The 27,314-nt window shown below is 44.2% G+C and overlaps 1 protein-coding gene across 1 annotated transcript in view; it reads left to right on the top strand.

The window, feature by feature from the left end:
- The first annotated feature begins 624 nt into the window (after window positions 1–624).
- SMIM35 (small integral membrane protein 35) overlaps window positions 625–27,314 on the top strand; it is a 44,506-nt gene continuing 17,816 nt past the window's right edge. Inside the window, exons 1-2 of the mRNA XM_077114692.1 lie at window positions 625–674; window positions 1,573–1,628. Of these exons, the coding sequence (XP_076970807.1) occupies window positions 625–674; window positions 1,573–1,628 (106 nt within the window). The remainder of the gene's footprint in view (window positions 675–1,572; window positions 1,629–27,314) is intronic.

A 27,314-nucleotide genomic window follows, 5' to 3' on the forward strand; every position in this document is an offset into this window, starting at 1 on the left:
CTTACCCACTTGTGCTATGTTGACATCTCTGCTGCTTCTCTGTGGTGACCAGCAAAGTCTCAAAAGCACAGGGGATAGGAAGGGGGCGGGGGAGGCCCTTGGGAACTGCCGTCTCTCCTGAGAAGGTTGCCTCGCACCCAGTTTCTTCTCTCAGCATCTGAAGCTTCCAGGCAGGTCAGTCCCAGAGCAGTGTAGGAGGTGGGATGGACTCAATGCCCTAGGTCTGGGCTCTCGGTTCCCCCACCTGTGCCGCTCCTGTTTGAATAGAGAGTCACCCACTCCTAAGTTTCCTTAAGTGCTGAGTTTTCTCAGGTTCTTACAAGGGGGCTTCTGTTCAGTCCTATTCCAAGTCCTTGTTGCAGGAATCGGCCCACTGTGTCTCTGGCCCTTGCCTCTCACTCACTATTTGGGTGCCCCGTCCTGAGGTCTGTTACTTTCCCTTGCACCCATGCCACGCTGCCTGCCAGCCCCAGTCCACAGCTGTCCCAGTCGCACCAGGTAACAGCCTGCACCTTCCCAGCTTGGGTCCATTTCTAGCGGTAGTTCCTGTGCCCCAGCCTGGCCCTGGGGGAACATTGAACCTCATCTTGGCCTAGGAGGAAAGAAGCCTAACTGGAAGGAGGGATGGGGCCAGGAAAAGGGACCATCCTGGGGTCTGCAGAGGAAGCCCAGAGGTGAGCATCCTGGAGTATGCCCAGGCAGGTGGCTGCAGCCGCAGGGAAACTGTTGTCCTGGCTTCCAATGTAACGGCCCCAGGGAAGTCCCCAGACTGGGGCTGCCCCGACTTTCTAGACTATGACAAAACTTGTTCTAATTAGGTAGGACTAATTCACAGATAGGTCATAGCTCTGATAAGATTTAATCTCCTGCCTATGGCTACCTTACCCCTGGGGCCAGGTATCACATTATAGGCTTGGATCAACTGAAGATGAATGTGATTATTTGTAAGCTCTTCAGGTTTAATTGCACAAAAGTTGTGCCGTGAAGGAGACATTATGGAGAATTACTGGGAAAAGGGACGTAGGAGTGACTTTGGGCCTCAGTGGACCGTAGGTTTCAATGCACATGGCTTCCGCACAAATGGATCTCTGTGCTTGGAGGTCATGGCTTTAAAATGTAGCTGCTTCAGGTCTCGGTGCTGGGAGCACTGACTGGTCAGCCTTGGGCACCTGGCCGAGTGAATGCTCATTGTATCTTCGCTTTCACTAGTGTTAGCCTCCGTAGGGGTAGCCTCTCCCCATCCAGACTGCTGGGAGCAGAGGGTGCGGAGAGGGGGTGCCGAGGACGTTAGCGTGTATGAGACTGTGTTGTACTGGGTGGGGGAGGGTCGAGAGAATCAGCATTCTGGGCAATTGAGGATTTGGTGAATGGCCAGGAATCAGTTCCCTTGAGTGGATAATCCAGGGGGCCACGGCTGGTCTTTGCAGAAAGACTGGGGGGCCCCGGGCACCTGGGTCTCAAGTCTTTGTACTTGAAGTGTGGGGTCCAGGAAGCTGACAGGTCCCGTGGGCTAGGCTGGGGTTTCTTGGGGGAGGGGGTGTGACAATCACATCCCACCCACATTCCGATTAGAACCCCATGGAACCTGAAACTGTGGAGTTGTGTTCTAGGAGCCTTGATTCTTGAAGGTGAGTGTATAGAGATAGGACTTTTACAATGTGACCGTGTGATTGTGAAAACCTTGTGTCTGATGCTTCTTTTATCCAGGGTACAGACAGATGAGTAAAAAAATATGGATAAAAGATAAATAAAAAGGGGGCTAAGGAGCAAAATAAATTGGGTAGATTGAAACACTAGTGGTCAATGGGAGGGAGGGGTAAGGGGTATGGGATATATGAGTTTTTTCTTTTTATTTCTTTTTCTAGAGTGATGGAAACACTAGAAATGATCATGGTGATGAATACACAACTATGTAAAGATTTTGTGAGCCATTGATTGTATACCGTGTATGGACTGTATGTCAATAAAAATTATATACATGTATAAAATAAACTGTGGAAAGAGGGCACCCTTTGATCACCGTTCCCAGCCTTCTGTCCCCAGGGCCCTTATTTGGTGCTGAAATGGACTAAGGTCAGTGAGAGTCCTGACTAGCTCCCCCCAGGCCTCCCGTCACTGTCATCCAAGGCTGACCGCTGACCACAGGCAGTCCCCTGCCGCCTCTCTCATCTCCAGGCTCTCCTCTCCATACTTCTTAGAAGAGCTTCTTACCCTCTCCTCAGGCCCCTCTGGAGCTTCCATTCCAGGGAAACAAGCTTCCCTACGTGCCCTGCACCTCTCTGCAAGCCCCACGCCATCTCCCTTCCTAAACCTCAACCCAGTGTTCCTTTTCCTTGGCACCGAGAAGCTGTTCGGTCTTCCGTGCCCCACGCCGGACAGTATGTTGGTAGGTCGGTGTTCTTCTCATTTCACTGCCTGAACACAGCCATCCAATTCACACAAAATAAGACCCTCCACCTTTAGGTCTTGAGCCTTCCAGATTGCTGACCTGGTCACTCTCCTCTTTCAGTGAAGATTCTAGCATCTGGCCCCTGGTCTTTCTCCCCTCCCCGAATCCTGGGTGGCTTTAATGGGTGATTCAATGACTAACCCCCTAATCACACCTTCATGGAGGCATGCCTCCAGCCACCCCTCTGGTCTCTCCCCAGTTTTGTGTCCTCTGGGCATCACAGAACTCCACCTCCCCTTCTCTGTTCTCCTGTCCTTCTCTCCCACCTGTCCAGCCTCTCCAGCCCCTCACTTCATTACACCTGCTCTTCAGCCTCAGAAGGATTTCAGGGTCCTGCCCGCTCCAGTTCCTCTCACTCCCTCAATACCTTCCTGGCCTTATGCTCCCCTCTGTCCAGCCCAGCCCTGTGGCCTGCCTTTTCAATGTACCTCTCTCTTATGGATGCCTCCATCTGCCACGCCTGGCCAGTGGAATCCAGCCTGGGAGCAAGCCAGCCACCTGTCCCCACTCCTCCCCTGGCATGCTGAGAAGTCCTGCAGCCAAGCGGGCGAGTCCACAGCCACCCGTCACTGGCCACCCTCAGCTGAGTTCCTCCCATCCCCTGGCAATCATTTAGGGGTCCTGGGAAACTCTCTGTCACTCACCACCATGGCTATGTCAATTTTGGGGTCTCTTCTCAAGTTATCTCTCCCCTCCACCGATACTCTCCACAAATACCGAAACCCACAACACAGAGAAGTAGAGAGCCTCCGGCTGGGACACCTTCAATTTTTTGCCTCTCCTTGTCCTACAGACCAACCTAGATCCAAAGCGCCCCTCATTTCCTTGCTTCAGTGGGAATTTGTTGTTCACCCCTGCCAGCCTTCTGAATTTCATTCTTTCCTTCTCCTTAAGAAAGGGAGCGCTGGTTTGCAGCTCCTTCTCTATCTTCAGTGTCCCCCTTTCCTCAGATGCAGACGAGTCCAAGTCTCCCTTCTTTCCAGTACATTTCCTCCCCTACACCCTGCGCTCGCTCTAACGAGATCTCGTCTCTCCCTTCAGGGCTCAGCTGGGGGACAGCGTTCAGCCCCAGCCACCTCCACCTCTCTTGGAACGGTGTGGTCTTTCCATTTTGCTCTGTTTTCCACCACCTCCTTCAATCTTCATCACTCTAGAACCCATGGAGGTCTGATCCCCTCATTCCATCAAAACAACTGCTTTGACCAAGGCCACCAGCGAGCTCTGTGTCGCCACCCACGGCAAACGGTTTGCAGTGACGCCGCGTGACTTCTCTGCGGTTTTGCTGCGTTCACCGCACCCTCCTCCTTGAACGGCTCTCCTACCACGCCTGCCCTTTCTTCTGGCCAGATCTTCCCCATTTCCTCTCCCCTGTCTGCCAGCGTTCCATGGGGCTCTCCTGAAGACCTCTCTGCTTCTTGCTTATATTCTCTCTCTGGTAATTTCACCCACTCCAAGGGCATACCAACACCTGTCAGCTGGTATCTCCCAAGTTAAGTTTTCCAGTTCAGAGAACCCTGAAATCTACCACTCTACTGCGCTTTTGGGTGTCCGGTGGGTACCTCAGACCCCCAGGGTGAAACAGAACTGCCTCCTCCCATGTCCCCATGGGCACAGCCACCTGCCCTGCTGTCTCCAGACACCCCTGGATGTCCCCGGACATTTCTTCTCTCCCGAGGGCCCTGCCCGTACTCAGGGTCTCGTCCTCTCTCCAGGATGACCTGAAGGCTGCCTAAACGTCCTCCTTACCCCACCCCTGCTCCTCACCATTACCCTTCCATGGAGGCTAGCGTGACCCCAGGACCTGCCCTCACCCCCACTCCATACTCAGAGCCTCTGCCAGTCCGCCGGACCTTCCCTGCCCATCTCTCTTGTCCTCCACCTTCAGCCGCTGGCACCTGCCTCCATCACTTCCCTCCTCTGCTTAGCCACAGAGTCCTTACTCCTCCTTTACCACTCTCAGATGCCACCTGACCCAGGGGCTCCTCCTTGACACCTCCTTGCCTCTCCCCCACCCCCCAAAAATCTGGTCCATGTGCTGGTGCCCAGTGTGCCCGAAGCCCCAGGCTGACTTCTCAGAACTTTTTGCTCATCCCTGTGACAACACCTAAATGCCTCTGCCTTCCCTACCAGAAGTCTGGGACTGTATCTTTTATTTCCATATGCCCAGATTGTTTGGTAAATCAACGGTCCATGATCACTGAATGACTAAATGATCAAGGAGAACTTCCTAGAAGAGGCAACTATTAGGTGGTGTTTGTAGGCAGGCAGTGAAAAGGTGAGAAAAGGAGGATGTGAATGACTGGATAGAGCTGGGTCTCTGACTCCCCCAGGATGCAGGGGGAAGTGAGCGAAAGAGCTGGATACATTGACAGGGCTGGGGCGGGGGTGGGAGGCACCAGAGAGGGCAGGCCCCACTGGAAGGCATCATGGTCAAACACAATTACAACACTGCTCCAGCCACCCAAAGCCCATAGTTAGACTCGAGGCCTGGGAAGAGGGGTGGTGAGGCGGGGGCAGTGAAGGCAGTGTGTGTGTGGCACGGCGGGAGTGAGGCTGCGGGGATAGAGCAGAGGCTGGGCAGCCCTGGGCACCGAGGGAGCCTCTAGTTCTTACAGAAGATGCAGGTGAAGGCTTTGAACACTAGGCGGCACTCATGCACCAGAAATGGGGTTCTTCTTTACCGAGGCGTTGAATAACGTATCCTGAAGGCCATGGATGCAGGGTGAGAGCAAAGACTGCAGGACTGAATCCAGGTTTTGTATTATTCCGGTGCTAAGATCATTTGCTCATTTGTTCATTTGTTCATTCATTCAAGAAACATTTGCCCGCAGGGTGCGTGGGTAGAGTGCTAGCCTTCCACGCGGGAGACCCAGATTCCACTCTCAGATCATGTGCGCAACCCCCCCCACCCCGAAAAAAAAAAAGAAACATTTGCTCGGCACCTGCGAGGGGCAGCCCAGACCTAGTAGGCTCTGCAGATTCAGAATCAGATAAGCCTCAAAGCTGCAGTTCCTGTGCAGGGCTATCTGAGCTGTGACAAGATGTGCTGAGTGCAGTGGGTGGCACCTAGGAGGGTGTGTTTATTCTGCCTGAGAGTTGGGGGAAAGGTCCTCCTATTGTTGGTAGTATTTGATGTGGGTATTGAAGGATGGGTAGGAGTATGACAGGCAGAAAAGTTAGAGGAAAGGCTGTCCAGGTAAGGGGAACGTTGTGAGCCAAGGTGTGGAGACTGCTAGATAGGAGCATACCCAGACAAGAGGCGTGGGAGACGGTGCTGGGTGCTGGGATGGAGAGGACATGGGAGCCTGGGACGACCCAGGGCCTGAAGCTCATACAGGGCTGGAGGTTTTCTTAGAATAAGAATATATAATTATAAACACAGAATTAGGTACAGGCCCTCGGAAGGGCTCATGCAAGTGAGGGGCCCGAGCATAAGCCCTTTACTTCATGGTAAATCCACCTCTGCATAGAAGACAGACTTTTCCCATCTCTCCTGCTTCGTTTTAGGTCTCCTGCCTGCCCCCAGCAGCTCCCTGCAGGGGACCCTCTGGGCACGTTCTGAGAAGCAAACTACTTCTCTCCTAGGCCTCCGTTCCCTAACCCACTTGGGTCCCCTGGACTCCTAGCAGCTGTCAGGGACTGGACTCAGAAAACCAGAGTCTGGTGTTTTTCCTGGAGGGAGGCAGGGGGTGTGGGATCCCTGCTTATGTTGAGTCTAGGCAAATAGTGTCTCCCCATTGTTCAAGGGGGTGCCTTTGGGGCCCACCAACAACTCAGGTGACTGCCTTAAAGAACCCACAGGTGTGGCGTATTTCCCCGTTTGCCAAGTGTTTTCACACCTCTCTTTCATTCTCACCACATCTCAGGGAAGCAGGTAATAAGGGAAGGTGTGTGGTGGGTCTGAGGACACCTGGCAGTCAGGACCCAGCCCACGTGGTGGGACTTCACCCCCACCCCCCCACCCCCCCACCCGGGTGCTCTCGCTGCCTCCCCTTGCGGCCTCTTATTAATGGCCCGACACCAGCTCTGGACCGGCAGATCTAGAGCAGGCGACCATTTAAAGCTGAGATCACGCTCCGGGGCACCTGCGCAGGCAAACGATTCGCCCTAGAGGTGCAGCCGCAGGTGGCACGGCTGGTTTGGGTCGTCTTCCTTTCTGCAGGGGGGTTGGAACCGACAGCCTTTGTGATCCTGCCCGCCTGTGCTGCAGAAAGAGTTCTCACCTTTACGCCCTATCCTGGGCTGGCGGGAGAGAGCTCTCGTCCGGGTAGATCTGTGAGTTTGGGCTGCCACTGGTGCACGGATCTCTCAGACTCAGCACAGATCTGCCAGATCTGCTGGGCGAGCCTATGCCTGTGTTCAGTCTGGGGAGGGCAAGGGTAGGAGAGGGGTGGCTGCCAATTCCAGCAGCCTTTGATCAGAGAAGTAGTTACGGAGCACTCGGCTGGGGTAGTCACTGCGTCCACACCAGGAGGACAGAGGCGAATTGGCATGGCCTTGTCCTCACGGCGTCTGAAGGTGTCAGGCACTGAGCTGGCCTGTGGGAACCCAGGGATGAGTGGCTCTGTCCGTGAAAAGCTCCCATGTGGTTTTCAGGATGCCAATCTTCCCTATGAGTCCACAGAAAGCAGTGAAAGGCATAACATTACCTGGACCCTTGTGGGAAGGATAGTTTCTCTGTTGCTTGTGCCATCAGCAGAAATGACCTTCACTGGTTCTCTCTCGGCACTAGACTCAGGCAGAGATGGCCCAGCCTCTACCTCCCTCACCCATCCCACGATGGTCCAGACCACAGTCCTTCTTTTTCTTTCTTCTGCTTCACAAAGTGACCAGAATCAGAAACAGAACAGGTATGAGTCAGAAGTTCTTTTGCAGTGACCAGAGGAAGTGGGTGGAGTAGGAATGGATTGGGGGAGGCCATGGGGCCATTTCCTCCAAAGGCTGCACAGAAGTTTGGGAGCCTCTGGTCTGGGGTGCCTGGGGCTACAGGAGGGGAAGAGAGAAAGAGAGAAAGAGAGAAAACACCCAAGTATTAAGATGTTTCTAGATGGCTTCTAGGCCTGATCCAGGAAAACCCCAAACCTTGGTTTATCCTGTTTTCTGCAACATGCATCAATCAGTCAGTGCTTGTGGCAAGGAAGCAAGGGGTGGGGTCCAAGGATGCTTGGGTGAAAGAGAGGGTTTGAGGCAGGAGGATCCCGGGGTGCTCAGAATGAGTGCCTGCCACGGTGTGCACGTCAGCTATTTCCGTGCCCCACCCTCCTGCCCATGGTCTGGCAGAGATCAACAAGAAAAGTCAAAGGTTGAAAGCTGCCTTTGAACTTCCCCAGCAGGTGCAGAAGTCCTGAGACACCTGGGCTGTGCATGGTGTTGGCCCCAGCTTCTGGCCCCCTTGAACAGAGGCCTCGGCCTTGGTTCCCCAGCTGGACTCTGCAGCACCCCTCCTTGCAGGCCTTGGGGCAACCCCGTGCCTGGGTGAAGGATAAACAATCACTAACATTTGAGATGCTTTATAATCCTCTGAAGCCCTTTTGCTTTTCCATGATCTCGCGTGAGCCTCACAACCACACCATGAGATAGATACGCTCACTAGCCTTTTCATTTTACAGAAGATGAGCTGAAGCTCAGAGTGGCCCACCCAAGATTGTATAACTGATGCATGCTAGAGCTGATGCTCCAACGAATGCTCCTCTGACTTCAAGCCCTGTGCTCCATCTACTACTCTCAAGAAACTTTCCAAAGCCTCCTTACACCCATTCCTCCCCAGTCACCTGAGCCCTTCGGGTCCCACCGAGCCCCCACTATAACCTGGCATGGTTTGATTTCAGTGGCACAGGTCCTTCCAACAACTCCCCAATATGCCGCTTCTCATCCAGCATCTAGAAGCAAGGTAGGGTTTATGTCAAGGAAGTGTTGACAGTGATCTGAGACAGGTTCAGTTCATGTGTAGCGTCGAATTACAATCACCAAGCTTATTTTTTAAGGCAATTTTATTGAAATATATTTACATACTATATAATCATCTGAAGTATACAATCAGTAGTTCACAGTATCATCATATAGTTGTGCATTCATCAGCACAATACATTTTTGAACATTTCCATTCCACCAAAAACAATAATAACAAGAAAATAAAAATGAAAGTAAAAAAAGAACACCTAAAATATCCCATACCCCCATTCGATCCTATTATTTATTTTTTTCTTTATTTTTTTGCTCATCTGTCCATACACTGGATAAAGAGAGTGTCAGTCACAAGGTTTTCACGATTACACGGTCACACTGTAAAAGTTACATAGTCATATTCATCTTTAGGAATCAAGTGTACTAGATTACAGCTCAGCAGAGTTTCAGCCATTTCCCTCTACCTACTCCAGTACACCAAAACTGAAAGGGATATCTATATTATGCAAAAGAATAATCTCCAGAATGACCTCTCGATTCTATTTGAAATCTCTCAGCCACTGACACTTTATGTTGTCTCATTTTCTCTCTTCCCCCTTTTGGTCATGGAGTCTCCAGGCTCATCCCTGGGAGTCATGTCCCACATAGCAGGGAGGGCAGTGAGTTCACCTGCCAAGTTGGCTTAGAGAGAGAGGCCACATCTGAGCAACAAAAGAAGTTCTCTGGGGGTGTCATAATTATAAGTAGGCTTAGATTCTCTTGTACAGGAGTAGGTTTCATAGGGACAAACTCCAAGACCCAAGGCTTGGCCTATTAAACTGATAGCCCCCACTGCTTGTGAGAATATCAGGTCTTCCCTGGGTGGAGAAGTTTAATATTTCCACATTTTTCCCTAGTCTCTCAAGGGGCCCTTGCAAATTCTTTTTTATCTTCTGCCCAAATGACTCTGGGATGTATCTCGCTGAGCTTTTTTGAGGATGTCGCTTCTCGGTCAACAATTCTGAGCATGCACTCTGATATTTATACATTTATATATTATGCTCATTCTCCACTCACATATTGATGTCCATTATAAAACACTTCCAAAAATATAAATTAAAAATATTAAGATGGCGCCAACAGGAGTTAGAGCTTCCCTACATGTTACTCCCATATGGTTCTGGAGCTGTCTGAACCAGCCTCCTAGCCACCCCTTGGCAGAGACTGTTCCTCTTCTCTGCCTCAACGCAGCCTTGTCTCCTAGTGCTGTGTGTGCCATGGTGTTTTACCTGCTGAGGGCAGGCGAAGCCCCTTACCCCAGCTGCAGACAGTTGATACCCAGGGTCTGCTGCCAGCATCTGCTGAAGCTCACGCTTGCAATGTCCCACAAGAAGTTTCGTGAAATAGCACTTTCAGGTCTAAAAAAAGATTAATGTTTGGTTACAAAAGTAATACCTGATGATTATTGACAAGACTGCTTAAATTTTTTTTACACCTTAATTTATTTCTTTACAAACTAAAAAGATTCATTGAAAAGTAAACCAATGAAGAGAAAGGAGAGGTCCAGAGCTGGGAAAGCTGTTTGCATTTTTACTTGTTCTTTTTTTTTTTTGCATCTCTTCAGCCAGGGCCTCAGGATAAGGTTGTGGCTAGAAGGAAATGGGAGGGGCAGGTCCCCCCTCCCCCATCCTGCATCCCTTTCCTCCTTGTGGCCGAGTGCTTTCCTAGGAGGCATCTCCCTCTCTTCCAGGCTGGCCTGGTGCTTGGCTGATACTCCAACATTGAATCTAGAGCTGTGTTTTTCCAACTACTTATTGATTTTTTGCCTCCTCCCCAAACCACCAGCATCATTATTGACTTAATATTTTTCTTAAACCTGAGTCATTTTAGCAATTAAATACCTGCTTTAACTTCATCCTTAGCAATATAATTCATGAAATCTGGATTAGGGGTGCCAATTATTTCTTCTTAGGCACGTTAAAAATGGTTAAAAAACCGCCCCTCCCCCCACTCTCCGTAATCACCTCCTGTGTTGCCGTTGGGTGCACCCCTGCTCTGTGGAGCACTGATGGCGAGGATGGGGATGGGAGAGAGTCCTTGGCTTGGCTTCATCTGAGCCTACAAAGTCACCTCCTCAAAAACCCAAAGCCAAGACCCTTGAAACACAGGGATGCTTCTGAGACAGACCCCATCCAGCAAACCTCAGGCGCTAAACCTGGTGCCCTGGGGTGGGGCAGCACAGTGATCCCAGCCCACAGCAGTCAACTGCTTAGGGTGACGGAAAGCGACCTTTGCCTCAACTCCCCAGCATGAGTGACCTCAGCTTACAGACCAGCCTGGGACTGGGCTCACAGTCCCATTTTGGCGGCTGAAATACTTTAGTTGTGGCTTTGGTCCATAGGAGCCGGACTCTTCCAGCAGAGGTGCTGCTTCTCGATCTCTCCAGACCTTGGCTCTGGGTAAGACAGTCTAAGGTCCAGGGGTTTCCTGGCTGGCTGAGGACGCTCTCCTTATGTCTCCTCCTGGATACCGTCCTGGCTGTGCTGAAGCTCCTTTCTGGAAGGATCGGGCAGTGCATCATCTCTCAAGAAGGCCCTAGAATGCCAACCTCAGCAGCTCTGACCAGAGGCCAGAGCAAATTCTTTGTTTATTCTCTCTCTTCCTCTCTGGTCTCTCTCTATTTTCCGATACCCATTGGGTCATTTCTCCCAAGATTGCCACTTTAGGGGTGGAGGCTAATTCTCAGCAGTCAGGTTGCTCTTAAGCCTCACTTATTAGAAGGGAGGCTCATTTCTAATTTTCTCAATGACTCCTTTGTACAAGGAAGTGTTAACACTAAGTATTCTTGTGACTGGCATCTACCAAGAAATCCAAAATGTTTATTTATCTTGAGGCTTTTACTCAAAACAGTACGTTCCCAAACCTGAATATCTTTATGTCTAAACTGAAGTATATTCAGTTTGACTCTCGCTTTCCTCATCCCCTAGGTGAGATAAACAAAATTATTTTCTTTAGAAAACTCCCTGTACGACTTTCACATAAATAGATTTAGGGGACCCATCCCTCTGTCTTTTGGACCCAAATGGTGTCAGTCTGGCTGCAAAAGAATCACTTGTGGGAGATCATTTAAAATGACAGATTCCTGGGTCCCTCCTCAAGAGAGTTTGATTGAAGAGGTTTGGAGAGAGCCTTAGGTAGCTTCATTATTTGAAAAATCTTCTGAACCACACAAGCATTTGGGAACACTTGCTCCATCGCTGCCCCAACCTGCCTACATTGTAGGGAGAATTTGGCTCAGACTCAAGCTGGAGCCCAGATCCATGGGGACCCATTGAGGCCCAGGGCTGGATAGGAAGGGAGCTAACCGGATGCTAACGCTGTATTTCTGCCATCATCTGATACCGAGACCTCTAGTTTTTCAAGGCTTCCCCCTGGTTTTTCTTAATAAAGCCCTATCATCATCAGTGTAACGGGCAGCATCGATCTTCCTGTGTGCTTGGAAAGAGACTATACATTCATCTAATCTAAAAGTGCTATCAGATCATCGTGACATCATTTAGAGAGAAAGGGGCCCTACGCTCGGCCTTGAAAGATCGTGATGTGGCAGGAGACCGTTCCTGCCCATTCTTGCATTAAAGTTCAAAGGCCAACTTGTGACCAGTGTCCGTAGGTGGATTTGGATCTGTGTGGGCTCCCGTGGCTTGGTGCCGAACTGATCTCTGTTTTGCCAAGAGAGCAATGAAAGCTGCCAACACTCTTAGGCTGGTCTAGAAAATTTTACCATAACGCAGGAAAATAGGTTATTGAATTTTTCCTTTGTGCCAGGCATGGGGCTACTGCACACACACACACACACACACCCACACACACCCACACACACACACACCCACACCCATGTCACTTAATCTTCCTGAATAACCACGTGGAGTTAATATTTTATCTCTATTTTGACATAGGAGAAGACTGAAACTCAGTCTTGCTCAAAGCGGCAACATTTTATCTTTCAGAGGATCTGACTCCAAATCTCCTTTCATGATCTCACACAACTACAGCAAGTATTCTGGGGCCCAAGATTTAGGAAGATGTGCCCAAAATCTGCTCTCTGCCCCTTCAAGTCCCTGGACAGAAGGGGTGAGAGCCTCAAGTTATCAAGGAGAAAGGGAGGTTAAAGTTTGGGGGCAGTAAACAGGCTCATGTGCCTAATTTTGGAAAAGGAGGTATCTGTTCTTTTGTTGTGATCACATGATTCACTAGTTTTCTTTAGTAATATCTTTCTCATTACACAAGATTAAAATGATCTGAAATAGCTGATATCTATTTTTGACTTACAGTTGGCAGTTTTATAGGGTTCAACCTAACGCTAAAGCAAAACTTGAGAGCCTCCCTTCACTCCTGCCCCTCTACCTCTCACACAATTTGGTGTGTTCTATTTCAGTGCCTGTTCTGTGTGTGCGTGTGTGTTGTGTGTGTGTGTACCACAAATAGATTTGTACTCTAGTCTTCTACTCTATTCTTCCTCATACTTAGCTTGGATTGGCCTTTTAACGTGAAATTGACTTCATTTTAAATTTAGCTTCTACTTGAGGAGTTCATTGAATTAAAAAAAAAAAATTTCAGGCTCCACAACTTAAGAGCGTGCTTTTATTGGTAGATAAAATAACCTCCTGAAGTTTACAGCAGTTGATCCAATGACCAATAAAAGAAGAGTTGCTGGGTTCTAGCTCAGGAGAAGTATAGGCTCCCTAAAACTTGAGGCATTGTCGGGGAGAGGGACCAGCTGTATCAGAATCAACTGGAGATGGGCATGTCCGGTTCATTTTGCTTTGGCAAAAGAAAGCTGGACCTCGGCAATGCCAACTCAACATGAGAGAGACGAAGTACCTCGTTCAAGGACACATTGTGAGTAACTGGTAAAGCTGAGACTCAGACTTACGTGTCTGAACAGCCTACCTTTTACCCTCTGTGCTATACTGCCAAGGGATTCTAGAATTCTGTAAGCAATTTCTTGCTGATGGTCTTTTGAAACTTCATCTAAATTTTCATCTGAAATGTGTTTTGAGGCTTTCAGCTTAAATTGTCTGCGAGAGGGAGTCTTCTTCTATAACATTTATCGAGAGATCACTGAAGAAACAAACTCTGGTATAACCACTCCGTGTTTGAGTAAATATGATTCTAAGCTCTAGATGTTCTTGATTTTACAGGGACATTATCAGGAAGCTGACACAACAACAGAAATGGAAAAGCCCCTTGAATAAACTAATGAATATACTTTTAGGCAACATGGATCAACCTAATACTAAAGCAAAACTTGAAAGCCTCTCTTTACTCCTGCCCCTCCACCTCCCACACAAGTTGGTATGTTCTATTTCAGTGCCTGTTCGTCAAATCAGAATCCTATTTAAACTTATTATCTCCAAAAGCTTTAAGTTTGGCAAATGCTTGTCAAAGGACAAGCATTTCCTACTTATTTCCTACAAAGACATTTCCATACATAACCATGATACAATCATCGATTTCAGAAACTATTGATACATTACTGCCATTTAATTCTCAGATTATTTGTTTTGCTTATTGCCCCAATAATTCTTTTGTAGCAAAAGGATCCAGTTCAGAATTGAGGGTTGCGTTTAGCTGTTGTGTCTCTTTTGACTTCTTTAGTTTGGAGCAGTTCCTCAGTCTTTCCTTGACTTTCATGGCATGGGAAGATGACCGGCCAACTATTTTGTAAAACGCTCCTCCATCTGGGTTTGCATGATGTCTCCTCGTGATTAGACTCCTGGTATGCAGCTTCTGCAGGAGGGTCACAGAAGTGGTGCTGAGCTCTCCTGGGCACATCCCGTCATGGGGCACACCACTGCAGTTTGGCTCATCACTGATGATGTTCACTTTGGTCAGTTGATTAAGTCAGGTTCTCCAGGCTTCTCTTCTGTAAAGTTTCTCATTTACTCTTTGTAATTAATAAGTGTGTTGTGGGGAGGTACTTTGATACTGTGTAAATATCCCATTAAACTTTTGATTAATTAATTAATAGTATCTGTATGGACTCATGGTTTCTACTTTATTCAAGGGGTTGTCACTATCATTATTTATTATGATGCTCAAATCATTACTGATTTAGCTAGTAGAAGCCCAATCAAGCTGGATTCTGTATCCTTTTGACATGTTTCCATTATTCATTAGGCCCTTCCTTGATTTTTTTTTTTTTTTGTGTGTGTGTGGCACATTTCTCCAAGGAACCCTGGTTCCTTTCAGTGGAAAATGGTATTTAGAAGCCACCAATCTTATGGTAGATGTGCTAATTAATATCGGAGTATTGCTACTCCCAAGCCCTCTCCGTGGACAGAGGTACATGCACCTCTGTAATTAGTTATATACCTACGTATGTATATAAAAACCTGAGTTCACACTAGTAATTCCAATTCCAATAAGCACCAGAGGACTTAGTCTAGGTTTTTCCCTTTTGATATCTGTAGCTCCTTTTTCCAACAATGAGAAAGCGAACTTCCTTTATTCTTAATACATTTACCCATTTGACTGATTCCTTGTACATAGCCAGTATCCCCTTTCTGCTGCCATGCCCTTCTCACCCGTATGGGGCTGCTCCGTCGTGGTCATATGTCAAGTCCCTCCTCACTCTCAGCTCTGCCTCCCCCCGCAGGCCACCCCTCCTCCACAGACAGCCCCCACAGCCACGTGGGGGTGCTGGCAGCCGGTGCTGGCAGCCTTCCTCATGGACCCCAAATGGGGCCATCACTACTGATTGCATGGATTTTAAAGGGCTATAAAGGAATATTATGGACAACTCTATGCCCTCAATTTTGATAACTGAGATGAAATGGACCAATTCCTCAAAAGACACAGTCTACTAAAACTTACACAGGGGCGACTGGTAATCTGAATAGGCCTGTATCTATTAAAGAAATTGAATCCATAATTAACCTTTCTAAACAGAAAACACTGGTCCAGATGATTTCACTTGTGAGTTTTATCATATTTTTAAGGAAGAAATGACACCAATTCTCCACAATCTCTTCCAGAAAATAGAAGCAGAGGGAACACTTCCTAACTCATTCTCTGAGGCCAGCATTACCTTACAAGACATTACAAAAAAAGGAAATTACAGACAAATATCTGTAATGAACAAAGATCCAAAAATCTTCAACTAAATATTAAAAGCTGAATCTAACAATGTATAAAAAGAGTAATAAACCACAGACAAGTGAGATTTAGTCTGAGTATGCAAGGTTGGTTCAGCATTAGAAATTCAATTAATGTAGTCCATAACAACAGGTTAAAGAAGAAAAATCATACGATCACATCAATAAGTGCAGAAAAAGCATTTGACAAACTCCATGCCTTTTCTTTTGATTTTTGAACATTTTTACTACTCTAAAAACAAGAAAGATAAGAATAAAAATCAAAATAAATGTAAAAAAGAACACACCCCAAACATCCCATACTGCCTGTGTTAGTCAGTGTTCTCTAGAGAAACAGAAACAACCGGAGAGGTATGTAAATAAGAGATTTATAAAGACGTCTTTGGCAACCATGGAAATGAAGAATCCAAAATCTGTAGGGCAGGCTGCGAAGCTGTGCCTGGCACTCTGGTGAAGGGTCTGGATGAACTCCACAAGAGAGGCTTGCTGACCAAAGAAGCAGTGAAAGAGTCTCTCTTCTTCCTTAAACGCTTCCAACTGATTGAATCATACTGATTGAATTATATCGTTGTGAGAGACATACTTCGGTTGATCTCAGATGTAATCAGCCACAGTTGCAATCAACTGACTGATGATTTAATCAGCCAGCCACAAAATATCCTTGCAGTAATGGTCAGGCCAGTGCTTGCCTGAACAGACAACTGGGCATAAATATTTGGCTAAGCTGACCTCTGAATCTAACCATCTACCCATTTTCCACTTCACCTTGAAACTGCTGTGGGGCGCACCAAAAGAGAGGCCACATAATTTAAAACTGCAAGCCAATTTGGAGTCTTTATTAGCCGGCCGGTGACTGTGTCAGAAACTTCCAAGAAGGAAGATTCAGAGAGCAGCCCCTAGAGGTTTTCAAGGTGTGCTTATAAAGGCTAAAATTATGTTGTGGCTTTGCAGTTGCTAGCAAGCAAGCATATCATAGAAGCAGAAAAATGTCGTTAGCTGTTGCCAAAACATCCCGTTCTCTCAGTTTCCTAACATTGGTTATTGTTTAACTCTTGGGGACGTTCCGCCCCAATGTTGTGAGGTCTTTCGCTGCTTGGGCCTGATTAATTGCTCTTGCTTGGGCCTGATTGATTGCTCCTGGCCCGCCACAAAACATGTTTAATTTCCAAATAAAACACAATAACAGGCGTTCTGCCTAGCAATCCTCAACTGTCCTACATACAACCGGAAATGCACTACATCTCTCCCGAACAGGGTGCAAGTCCTCAGGTAGCATTCACTCTTACACTTCATATCCTATAACTTGAATATTACAACATGAACAATACAACTTACGTCATATGATAAAAGGAAAACAAGATATTTGCTTATGCACAAATGTAAACATATTCATAGCAAACACGGAGGAAATATTCATACAATCACAACTCTTGCTTTCGTAACTGGCCATGAGGTCATAGTTCATATTTCTCACGACCTTCTTCCACTACCCATTTCCTGCTCCCTTTGCCCTCAGCAAGCACTTGAGCTGCTCATCATTTTTCGCTGGGTGGGGTGACTCAGACCTTCATTCCTGAAGTTTCTGGGCCATTGATAGTCCTGCCTGGATTGGGTTGTTGCAGCTTTCCAGTGACTTTAATCACAGGGTGTGGTAGCACTAAGAGATGTCCTAGAGGGTCTCCTGTATTCCAGGAAAACTCTTCTTTACCTCCATTGTGTAATTTCCCCTTGAGAGTCAGGATTAATCACCCCAGATAGAACAGTAATCCCCTTGTATGCCTGTTGATTCAGTGGCATGAGAGGCCCAAAGTGGCCAGGTGGCAGTCTTTCCAGTTCAATGGAACCATTGTTGTGTCTCCTGGAAGGAGAAATCCTCCTTTTGGAACTAAGATCTGTAGACCAACAGAGCTTAAGATTTTAGGGACAGGAAGCAAAAATTTTCCTAGTGGATCACTAGGGGTTATAGTGAGCGGTGCCACTTCCATGTGTACCCTTTGATTCCAGGGCCCATGAATCCTGGCTATGGGAGAAACAGTACCACAGAGTGGATGCCAATTCAGATCACACACAGCCTTTTGGAGAACATTGCAAGATATTGCCACCTAGTTGGCAATGTAATTGGGTCTTCAAAGGCCATTCTACCATTCTATCAACCCAGCTGCCTCTGGATGGTGGGGAACATGTTAAGACCAGATAATTCCATGAGCATGTGCCCATTTTTGCATTTCATTTGCTGCGAAGTGGGTTCCTTGATCAGGAGCAATGCTGTGTGGTATACCATGAGGGTGGATAAGGCATTCTGTAAGTCTGTGGGTGGTGGTTTCTGCAGAAGCATTGCATGCAGGGAATGCAAACCTATATCTGGAGTATGTGTCTATTCCAGTTAGACCAAATCTCTGCCCCTTCCATTATGAAAGTGGTCCAATGTAATCAACCTGTCACCAGGTAACAGGCTGATCACCTTGGGGAATGGTGCCATACTGGGGACTGAGTGACAGTCTCTGCTACTGGCAGATTGGCATTCAGCAGCGGCCATAGCTAGATTGGCCTTAGTGAGGGGAAGTCCATGTTGCTGAGCCCATGCATAACCTCCACCCCTACCACCATGCCCACTTTGTTTGTTAGTTAAACTGAAATGGTTTAAGGCCTTTGTGATATTTTGATGGAGTGAATGTATTTTATACATGGAAAAAATATGTCTTTTTCGGGGTCCAGAGAGGGGAATGTGTTAGTTCAAATCTATCATGTACCCCAGAAAAGCCATGTTTTATTCCAGATCCAATCTTGTGGGAGCAGCAGTTTCTTTTAGTCCTGATTCAATACTGTAAATTGGAATCTTTTGATTAGTTTTTCTCCAGGCAGATGTGACACATCCAATTGTGGGTCTTAACTTTGATTAGATGGAGATATGACTCCACCCATTCCAGGTGAGTATTGATTAGCTTACTGGAATCCTTTAAAAGATGAAACATTTTGGAGAGAGAGCCAGAAAACAACAGAGATGACAGAAACGAGATAAATGATAGAGGCCTCAGAGCCGATAGAACTTCATAGCAGAGCTGACACAGATGAGGACACATGGAGAACAGAGATATGGACGTTTGGAGATGCTAGGAGTCCAGGAGGTATGTCATCATGAGATGTTAAGCAAGCCAGAACCTGGAGAGGCAGATGCCAGCCATGTGATTACCCAGCTGACAAAGGTGTTCCTAACCCATGGACCTTCCTTGAATTAAGGTAACTTCTTATTGGTGCCTTTAATTGGGCATTTGCATTGTCTTAGAATGACAAATTTGTAACATATTAATCTCCCTTTTGTAAAAGCCATTCCAGTTTTGGTATATTGCATTCCATCAGCTTGCAAACTAACACACCCCCATACTCCAATTACTTAATTGCATATTGTCTTTATTTTCTTACTCATCTGTCCATATGCTGGATAAAGGGAGTGTCAGTCACAAGTCAATATCTTTTTGTGATAAAAATGTTCAGAAAACTAGGAATAGAGGTGAACTTCCTAACTTAATAGAGAACATCTGTTAAAAAACCTATAACTAATATAATAGTTAATGGTTAGAAACTACATGCTTTTCCCTTTATTTTGGGAAGAAGGCAAGGATGTCTCTTCTCACCACTCTCATTCAACATCAAATTGGAAGTCCTAGATAATGCAATAAGGCAAGAAAATAAAATAAAAGGTATACAGATTGGGAAAGAAGAAAAATGATCTCTGTTTGCAGATGCCATGATTGTTTAAGTAGAAAATCCTAAAGAATCAACAAAAATTCCTGGAACTAATAAGTATAAAGTTGCAGGATATGAGATTGATAGACAGATGTTAATTGCTTTCCTATATATTCAGCAATGAACAACTGGAATTTGAGATTTAAAACACTATATTTAAATCATGGCTGAAAAAAAAAGAAATATTTAAGCATAAATATAACAAAATATGAACATCTAGATGAATGGAGAGATATTTCATGTTCATGGATAGGAAGACTCAATATTGCTAAGATGGTAGTTCTTCCAGATTTGACATGTACATTCAATGCAATCTGAATCAAAATCCAACCAAGCCATTTCGTGAATATCAACACATTAATTCTAAAGTTTATATGGAAAGGCAAAAGAGTCATAATAGCCAACTCACTAGAACAAAGTCAGAGGACTGACATTACCCAACTTTATAAAGTTACAGTAATCAAAACAGTGTGTTAGTGGTGAAAGAATAGACAAATTGATCAATAGAACAGAATAAAGAGCCCATAAATAGAGCCACACAAGTATTGTCAAATTATCTTTGACAAAAGAGCAAAGGCAATTTAATGGAGAAAAGATAGCATTTTCAACAAATAGTGCTGGAACAGCTGGGCATCCACATGAAAAAAATTTAGACTCAGACCTTACACCTTACACAAAAATTAGCTCAAAAACAGATCATGTGCCTAAATGTGAAAAATAAAACTTTTGTAAGAAAACATAGGAGAAAATCTAAGTGACAGTAGGTTTGGTGAAAATGCTTAAAAAATGACGCCAAAAGCACAATCCTTGAAAGAAAAAAATTGATTTAAATTGGACGTCATTTAAAAGTAAAAACTTCTGCTCTGTGAAAGACACTGTTAAGAGAATGAAAAGACAAGCTCCAGACAGTGAAGAAATATTTTCAAAACATATATTTGATAAAGGACTGATATCCAAAATGTACAAAGAACCCCTATAACTCAACAATAAGAAAACAGACAATTACAAAATGGACAAAAGATCTGAACAAAGACCTCATCAAAGAAGATATAAATATCACAAATGTCCATATGAAATGATGCTCAACATGACGCCATTAGGGAATTACAAATTGAAACAACAATGACATGTCACGACATACCTATACAATGACCAAAAACCCAAACGCTGACGACACAGAATGTTGACTAAGATGTGGAGCAAAAGGAGTTCTCACTCATTGCTGATGGGAATGCAAAATGGTACAGCCACTTTAGAAGACAATTTTGCAGTTTCTTTCAACGCTAGACATAGTCTTATCATATAATCCAGCACTCACAGTCTTAGGTATTTACCCAAATGAGTTGGAAACTTTTACATCCACATGAAAACATCTCCATGAATGTTTAAAGGAGCTTTATTCATAATTGCAAAAATTGGAAGCACTCATGGTATTCTTCAATAGCTGAATGGATAAGCAAACTGTGGTACCTCCCCAAAATGGAATATTATTCAGTGATAAAAATAAATGAGCTTAGAAGCAATGGAAGAAAAAATAGATAAATAGGACCTCCTCAAAGTGGAATATTTCTGTGCTTCAAAGGACTTTGTCAAAAGGGTGAAAAGGCAGCCAACTCAATGGGGAAATATTTGAAAACCGCACATCTGAAAAGGGTTTGATATCCAGAATATATAAAGAAATCCTACAACTCAACAATAAAAAGACAACCCAATTAAAAAGACACGAATAGACAGCTTTCCAAAGAGGAAATACAAATGGCCAAAAAGCACATGAAAAGATGTTCAGCTTCACCAGCTATCGGTGAAATGCAAATCAAAACCACGATGAGGTATCATTTCACACCTATTAGAATAGCCACTATAAACTAACAGGAAATTGCAAGTATTGGAGGGGTGTGGAGAAACAGGAACACTTATTCACTGCTGGGCAAATGTAAAGTGGCACAACTGCTGTGGAGGATGGTTTGGCTGCTCCTCAGAAACTAAATATAGAGTTGCCTTCTGATCCAGCAATCCTGTTATTCAGAATATATCTGGAAGATCTGAAAGCACGGACATGGACAGACATTTGCACATTGATGTTCATGGCGGATTGTTATTGTTATTCACAATTGCCAAAAGATAGAAACAACTCAAGTGTCCATCAACTGATGAATGGATAAATAAAATGTGGTAAATACACACCATGGAATATTATTCAGCAGTAAGAAGTAATGAAGTCTTGAAGCACTTGACAACATGGATGAACCTTGACAATATTATGTTGAGTGAGATAAATGGGGCACAAAAGAACAAATATTGTATGATCTCATTAATATGAAATAATTACATATAAACTTATATCCATAAAATCTGAATATAGGTTACCAAGAGATAGAATGAGACTAGAGAATGGGAGTGATTGTTTAATATGTGCAGACCTTTTAACTAGGTCGAACTTAATCACTAGGAAATGGATAGAGGTGATGGTAACACTCTATTGTGAGTATAATTAACAGTGCTGCATTGTGTGTGAATGTGGTGGAAAGGGGAAGTTTAGCATCATGTATGTCACTAGAAGAAAAGCTGGAGGTTAAAACACAGGAATGAATAACAGTGAATCTTGCAGTGGATGATAAATGTGATTAACTGCACAAACATAAAAAGCTTATTTTATGAACTAGAACAAATGTATGACACTGTTACAAGGAGTTAATGATAGAGTGGCATATGGGGAAAATATACCTATTGCAAACTATGGACTACAGTTAGCAGTAATAGCTTAATATTCTTTCATCAACAGTAACAAATATACCACATCAAGCCTAGGGGTCAATAATGGGGGAGATAAAGGGTATCTGATATTTGGGGCTTTCCTTTTTATTTTTATTTCTTTTTTAGAGTACTGAAAATGTTCTAAAATTGATTATGGTGATGAATGCACAACTGTGTGATGATGCTGTGAGCCATCGATTGCATACTTTGGATGGATTGTGTGGTGTGTGACCATATCTCAAAAAAAATTGCATTAAAAAATGAATGACGGGGTGCACAGGTAGTTCAGTGGTTAGAATGCCCACCTTCCACTCGGGAGACCCGGGTTTGATTTCCAGACTATGCACCCCATCCCACCTCCCCCCCAAAAAAAAACTGAATGAGGAACTCCTCTTTGAACTGATACGGAATATATTTACAAAAATATATTGTAAAAAAATAAAATAATAAAATACATCTTTTTTATTTAAAAAATGAGCTTATAATTACCATATGACTTGACAATCTCACTTTTGGATATATCCCCCAAAGAATTGAAAGCACAACTTGAGCAGATATTTGTACACCAATGTTCATAGCAGCATTATTCACAATAGTCAAAAGTTAGAAGCAATGCTGGTGTCCATCAATGGATGAATGGATAAAGAAAATGTAGGGTTTACATACAATGGAATATTATTCAGCTGTAAGGAAGAATGAAGTTCTGATACTTGAGATAACATGGATGAATCTTGAAGGCATCATGTTGTGTGACGGAAGTCAGATACAAAGGGTCAGAGAGTGTATGATTTGACCTATATGAAATAACGAGGTGTGGGGTTTCTGTTTGGGTGGTTGTCATTCACAACCTTGTGAATGTGATTAATCTCACTGAATTGCATTCCAGGGAGTGATTGAGATGGGAAATTTTATGTTGTATATATGTTTCCACAATTGAAAGAGAGAGAAAGAGAGAGAGAATCAAAAGAGACAATAACAATTAAATGCAATGCATGATACTGGGCTGGGTCTAATAATGGAGGAGAAAATGCCCCAGAGCACCTTTATTTTATTTATAAAAAATTGGAATATAGACTGTAAGCTATATATCATGTTAAATTTCTTGAACTTGATAAATGTACTTAATTTAAGGTGGTGTTTTAGTATACTTGTTGCTAAAGCAAAGACCATACAGTGGGTTGGCTTAAATGATGAGAATTTATTGGCTCACAGTTTTGAGTTTAGGAGAAGTCAAAGAAAGGCATCATCAAGGTGATGCTTCTTTCCTGAAGCCCAGCATTCTGGGGCTGGCTGCTGGATATCCTTGGCTCTGGGCTCCTCCACATGGCAAGGCACACAGCAGCCTCTCCTGGCCTTTGCCTTCTCTTCCAGATTCACTTGACTTTCAGCTTCTGGCTGCTCCTCCTGTGGGTTTTATTTTCTCCATGGCCTTCCCAATATGGTCTTCAGTAACAGGATTAAGACCTATTCTGGGCCATATCTTATCTGTAGGAACCTCATCAAAAGGTCCTATGTACAAGGGTTCACACCTACGGGCATGGATTAAGTTTAAGAACATGTTTTTGTGGAGTACAAAGCTCCAAATGACAAGTGGTTACAGAAGCCAATATTCTTGTTCTTAGGAAAAATACGTGAGGCTGCTCTGGTGGTGCCATGGTAGAATGCTCAGCTACCATGTGGGTCCCATTTTGGCCCATGTACCAAAAAAGAAGATGAAGAAGGAGAGGAAGATTTAAGTAAATGCCCCTGGATAGAAAGATTCAATGTTTTCCTGACCAAAGGGGGGAAAAGAATTGTAACAGATAAGGTATCAGTGACTAAGAGAGTTCAAATAGAGCCGAGAGGCTACTCTTACGCAAGCTTTGGCTAGATATTGCTTTTTATCATGGTTTGCCAAACCACAACCAAAACCATTCCTGCTATCCTTAAAGAACACCTTGGGCTCTATCTGAGATTCTACAAAGGTTCCATGCAATAAGATTACTTTCCCAAAACCTATAACTTCAGATGGGTTCCTAGGCCAGATAAGTCCTGAAACCCAGAGGGGCCAGCCTCTCCAGAATGTCAACTAGCTCCATCCCCCTCTCCTATATTATCGACAACCCCTTCCAACACGAAAAAGTTAGAATGTGCATAGCCCAAATGCCCCTCAAGAGTGGGAGAAAGGTCAAAGGAGAAGACTGAGTTATAACAGAGAATATAGGATTTAACAAATGAGTATGACTGCTGAATCATTATATTGATATTTCTTTTAGTCTCCGGTGTCTTGGAGCAACTAGAAGGAAAAACCTAAAATTGGGAAACTGTAACCCATACCAAGCTCTGAAATCTGCTGTGTAATGAATTGTTGTAGTATGCTTTGAAATTTATTGCTTTTTTGTATATATGTTATTTTTCACAATAAAATAAATAAATAAAATAAAAAGCAAGTGAGGGGTGGATGGGTAGTTCAGTGGTAGAATTCTCACCTGCTATGTGGGAGACCCGGGTTCAATTCCTGGCCCATGTACCTCCCCGCTCCAAAAAAATAAATAAATAAAAATAAATAATTGTGAAAAAGAAAGCATGGCAAAATATTGGTGGTAAAGCCTAGATGGTGAATATATAAGTATTTAGTGTAAAACTCTTTCAACTTTGCTGTATGTTAGAAAAGTTTCATAATAAAATGCAGAAATAAAAAAAAATGAGAATAGCCATGAAAAAAATACACTGAAGTGTTAAGTGTTCAAGGAGCAGGATGTAGCACCTACTCCCAAACATTTAGAAAACAGATAGATGAATAGGCAGCTAGTGAGCTTGCTAGCTAGATGGATGGACAGATAGAATGATGTGGCAAATGTGGCAAAATGTTAAAAGTTTGTGAATCTGGATATCTGGGTGGGGGTTTGTTGGAGTTTTCTGTATGGGTTTTGTATTATTTTTTCAACAGTCACATAGGTTTGAAATTATTTAAAAGTAAAATGTTTTTTTCTTAAAAAAGCACCCCCCTCCCCCAAATAAAGGGAAAACTGAGCTATCAAGTCTTGAAAAGACTTAGAGGAAAGTTCTCCTATTCTCCTCCTCCCCTCTTCTTCTTCTCCTTCTGCTTTTTATTGCCCTCTTCCTCCTTCCCCAAACTCCGAACGTAACTCTTCACCATATTTTATTCTCAGACTCTTCTTTACCTCTTCTGCCTTATCTTTCTTCTTCATCATTTTAAGTAAACTTTATGTCAATTTTCTTCTTTAAAACTTAAGACCTCAGATTCCTGGGCCAATATTTTATGTTAAGGACAAGCTTAGAGTTTATACAGATTTTAAAAGGGTTTTGATGGAATTAAGATGGTATTTTGGTCAGACCAAGGAATACTGAAATTCTACTATAGATTGCACAAGATCTCTGAGGGAGATAGAGGTGGTGGTGGTGGTGATGATGGGGAATGTCACAGAGAGGTAACATAACATTGTTATCATAGGACTTGTGTCCCAAATTCCTGAAACTTGGCTAGAGCCATGACCAAGACTGGCATTTTTTCCCTCCACCTTAGCCCAGACCTAAATCCTAGATGCTGCCACACTTTGGCCTACAAAGGCAGGTGTGGTAGTTAGATTCAGGTGTCAACTTGGCCAGGTGAAGGTGCCTAGTTCTGTTGCTGTGGACATGAGCCAATGGCATGTAAACCTCATCTGTTGTTGATTACATCTTCAGTCAGCTAGGAGCTGTGCCTGTTGCAATGAATGATGTTTGATTTAATTGGCTGGTGCTTAAATGAGAGACTTAACATAGTACAGCCCAAGCAGCTCAGCATACCTCATCTCAGCACTCGCAGCTCAGCCCAGGTCTGTAGAGATGCAGAAGGAATCACCCCGGGGAAAGTTGTTGGAACCCAGGGGCCTGAAGAGAAGGCCAGCAGAGATCGCCCTGTGCCTTCCCACGTAAGAAGGAACCTCAGCTAAAAGTTAGCTGCCTTTCCTCTGGAGAACTAACAAAATAAATCCCCTTTTATTAAAACCTAATCCATCTCTGGTGTGTTGCATTCTGGCAGCTAGCAAACTAGAACAGCAGGGAACTGTTGGAATGAAAGTGCCTGAGCTTAAATGAGAGGAGAGCATGATCGCTGGGTTGGGTTTCCCTTTGTTTAGACTTACAGAAGGAGGAAACAGAAAGGGTCATGGTTATGACTTTTTAATACACACCCAGTAGTTAACTTGGCCCAATCAGTATGACTCAGAAGCAGGAAGGGAAAGGAGATACTAAAGTTGGTCTTGAAAGCATCTCTTCTCCTAGAGCTCCATGTTCCTTGTGGGGTAAGGAATAATAAAATATTGCAGTTTTATTGACTCTTCACTAGCCTTTGACTATACGGTTTCCAATTCATACACAAAATCTGCACTTTAATGGCAAAAGTGGGGGTTGTGACTGCCCCCAGTCAAATTATAACTATGAGTGGCACAAAACAAGATTCCATTTTGAATTGCCTTATTTTTAACAAACATCTTAATGATTTGAAATTGATTTTTGGATAATGTGGATGTGTGCTTCCCTACTATAAATACTGGAAGCATGAGTCCTTCTGTAAAATTGATAGTAATGGGTTTATTACTTCAATAATTGGTTAATATTGCTATCTAACTACTGACATAAAGAAGCTTTATATAAATTATTCTAGAAGGAATACCACAGTTTTGACAGATGGGTTCTTATGTTTATTTAATTTCCTCTCAGTAACTTTACAGAGCGAGCCATTTTAAGAAATAAAGGAATAGTGGAAAGGATGTGGACTTTGGAGCCAGAGAGACCTGGGCTCTTATTGTTGGCATGTATAGCTCTGTGAATTTAGGTGATTAACTTTTATGAACTCCAGTTTCCTTAATTGTAAAATGGTGGCAATAATACTGCAGTTTCAAAAGATAAAAATTAACTAAATAATAATAAAAAAGCCAGAGGTATTACCACAATGTGAAAATGCCCGCTAATGCCTGGCACAAGTAGTTTGTGGGTGATGAAGGAGAACTACGATTAGAAATTTCTCCCAAACATTCAGATGTGAAAATGTTTGAATGGTTTCCATTAAAGGCAGTTCCATCCTGTCAGGAATATTTTCTATAATGTAGTATACAATTATAAATGCACCATACATTTTCTTTTTTTATGGGAATCAAGTGAAATAGAATTTACCAGAATTTCTATTTAGTACAACAAAACCTGTAGCAGTATACAAATAACACATATATGTAGGTGAGGTTGTATGTTTTATGCATACCAAATATTGCATTGTATCTTAAAATATTCATGCATATTGCTTCTGCTAAAATCTGGTGGTTCTAATCGGCTTGTTCCATCTCCCT

This window comes from Tamandua tetradactyla, chromosome 8 (assembly GCF_023851605.1).
Source record: "Tamandua tetradactyla isolate mTamTet1 chromosome 8, mTamTet1.pri, whole genome shotgun sequence".
NCBI classification, from domain to species: domain Eukaryota; kingdom Metazoa; phylum Chordata; class Mammalia; order Pilosa; family Myrmecophagidae; genus Tamandua; species Tamandua tetradactyla.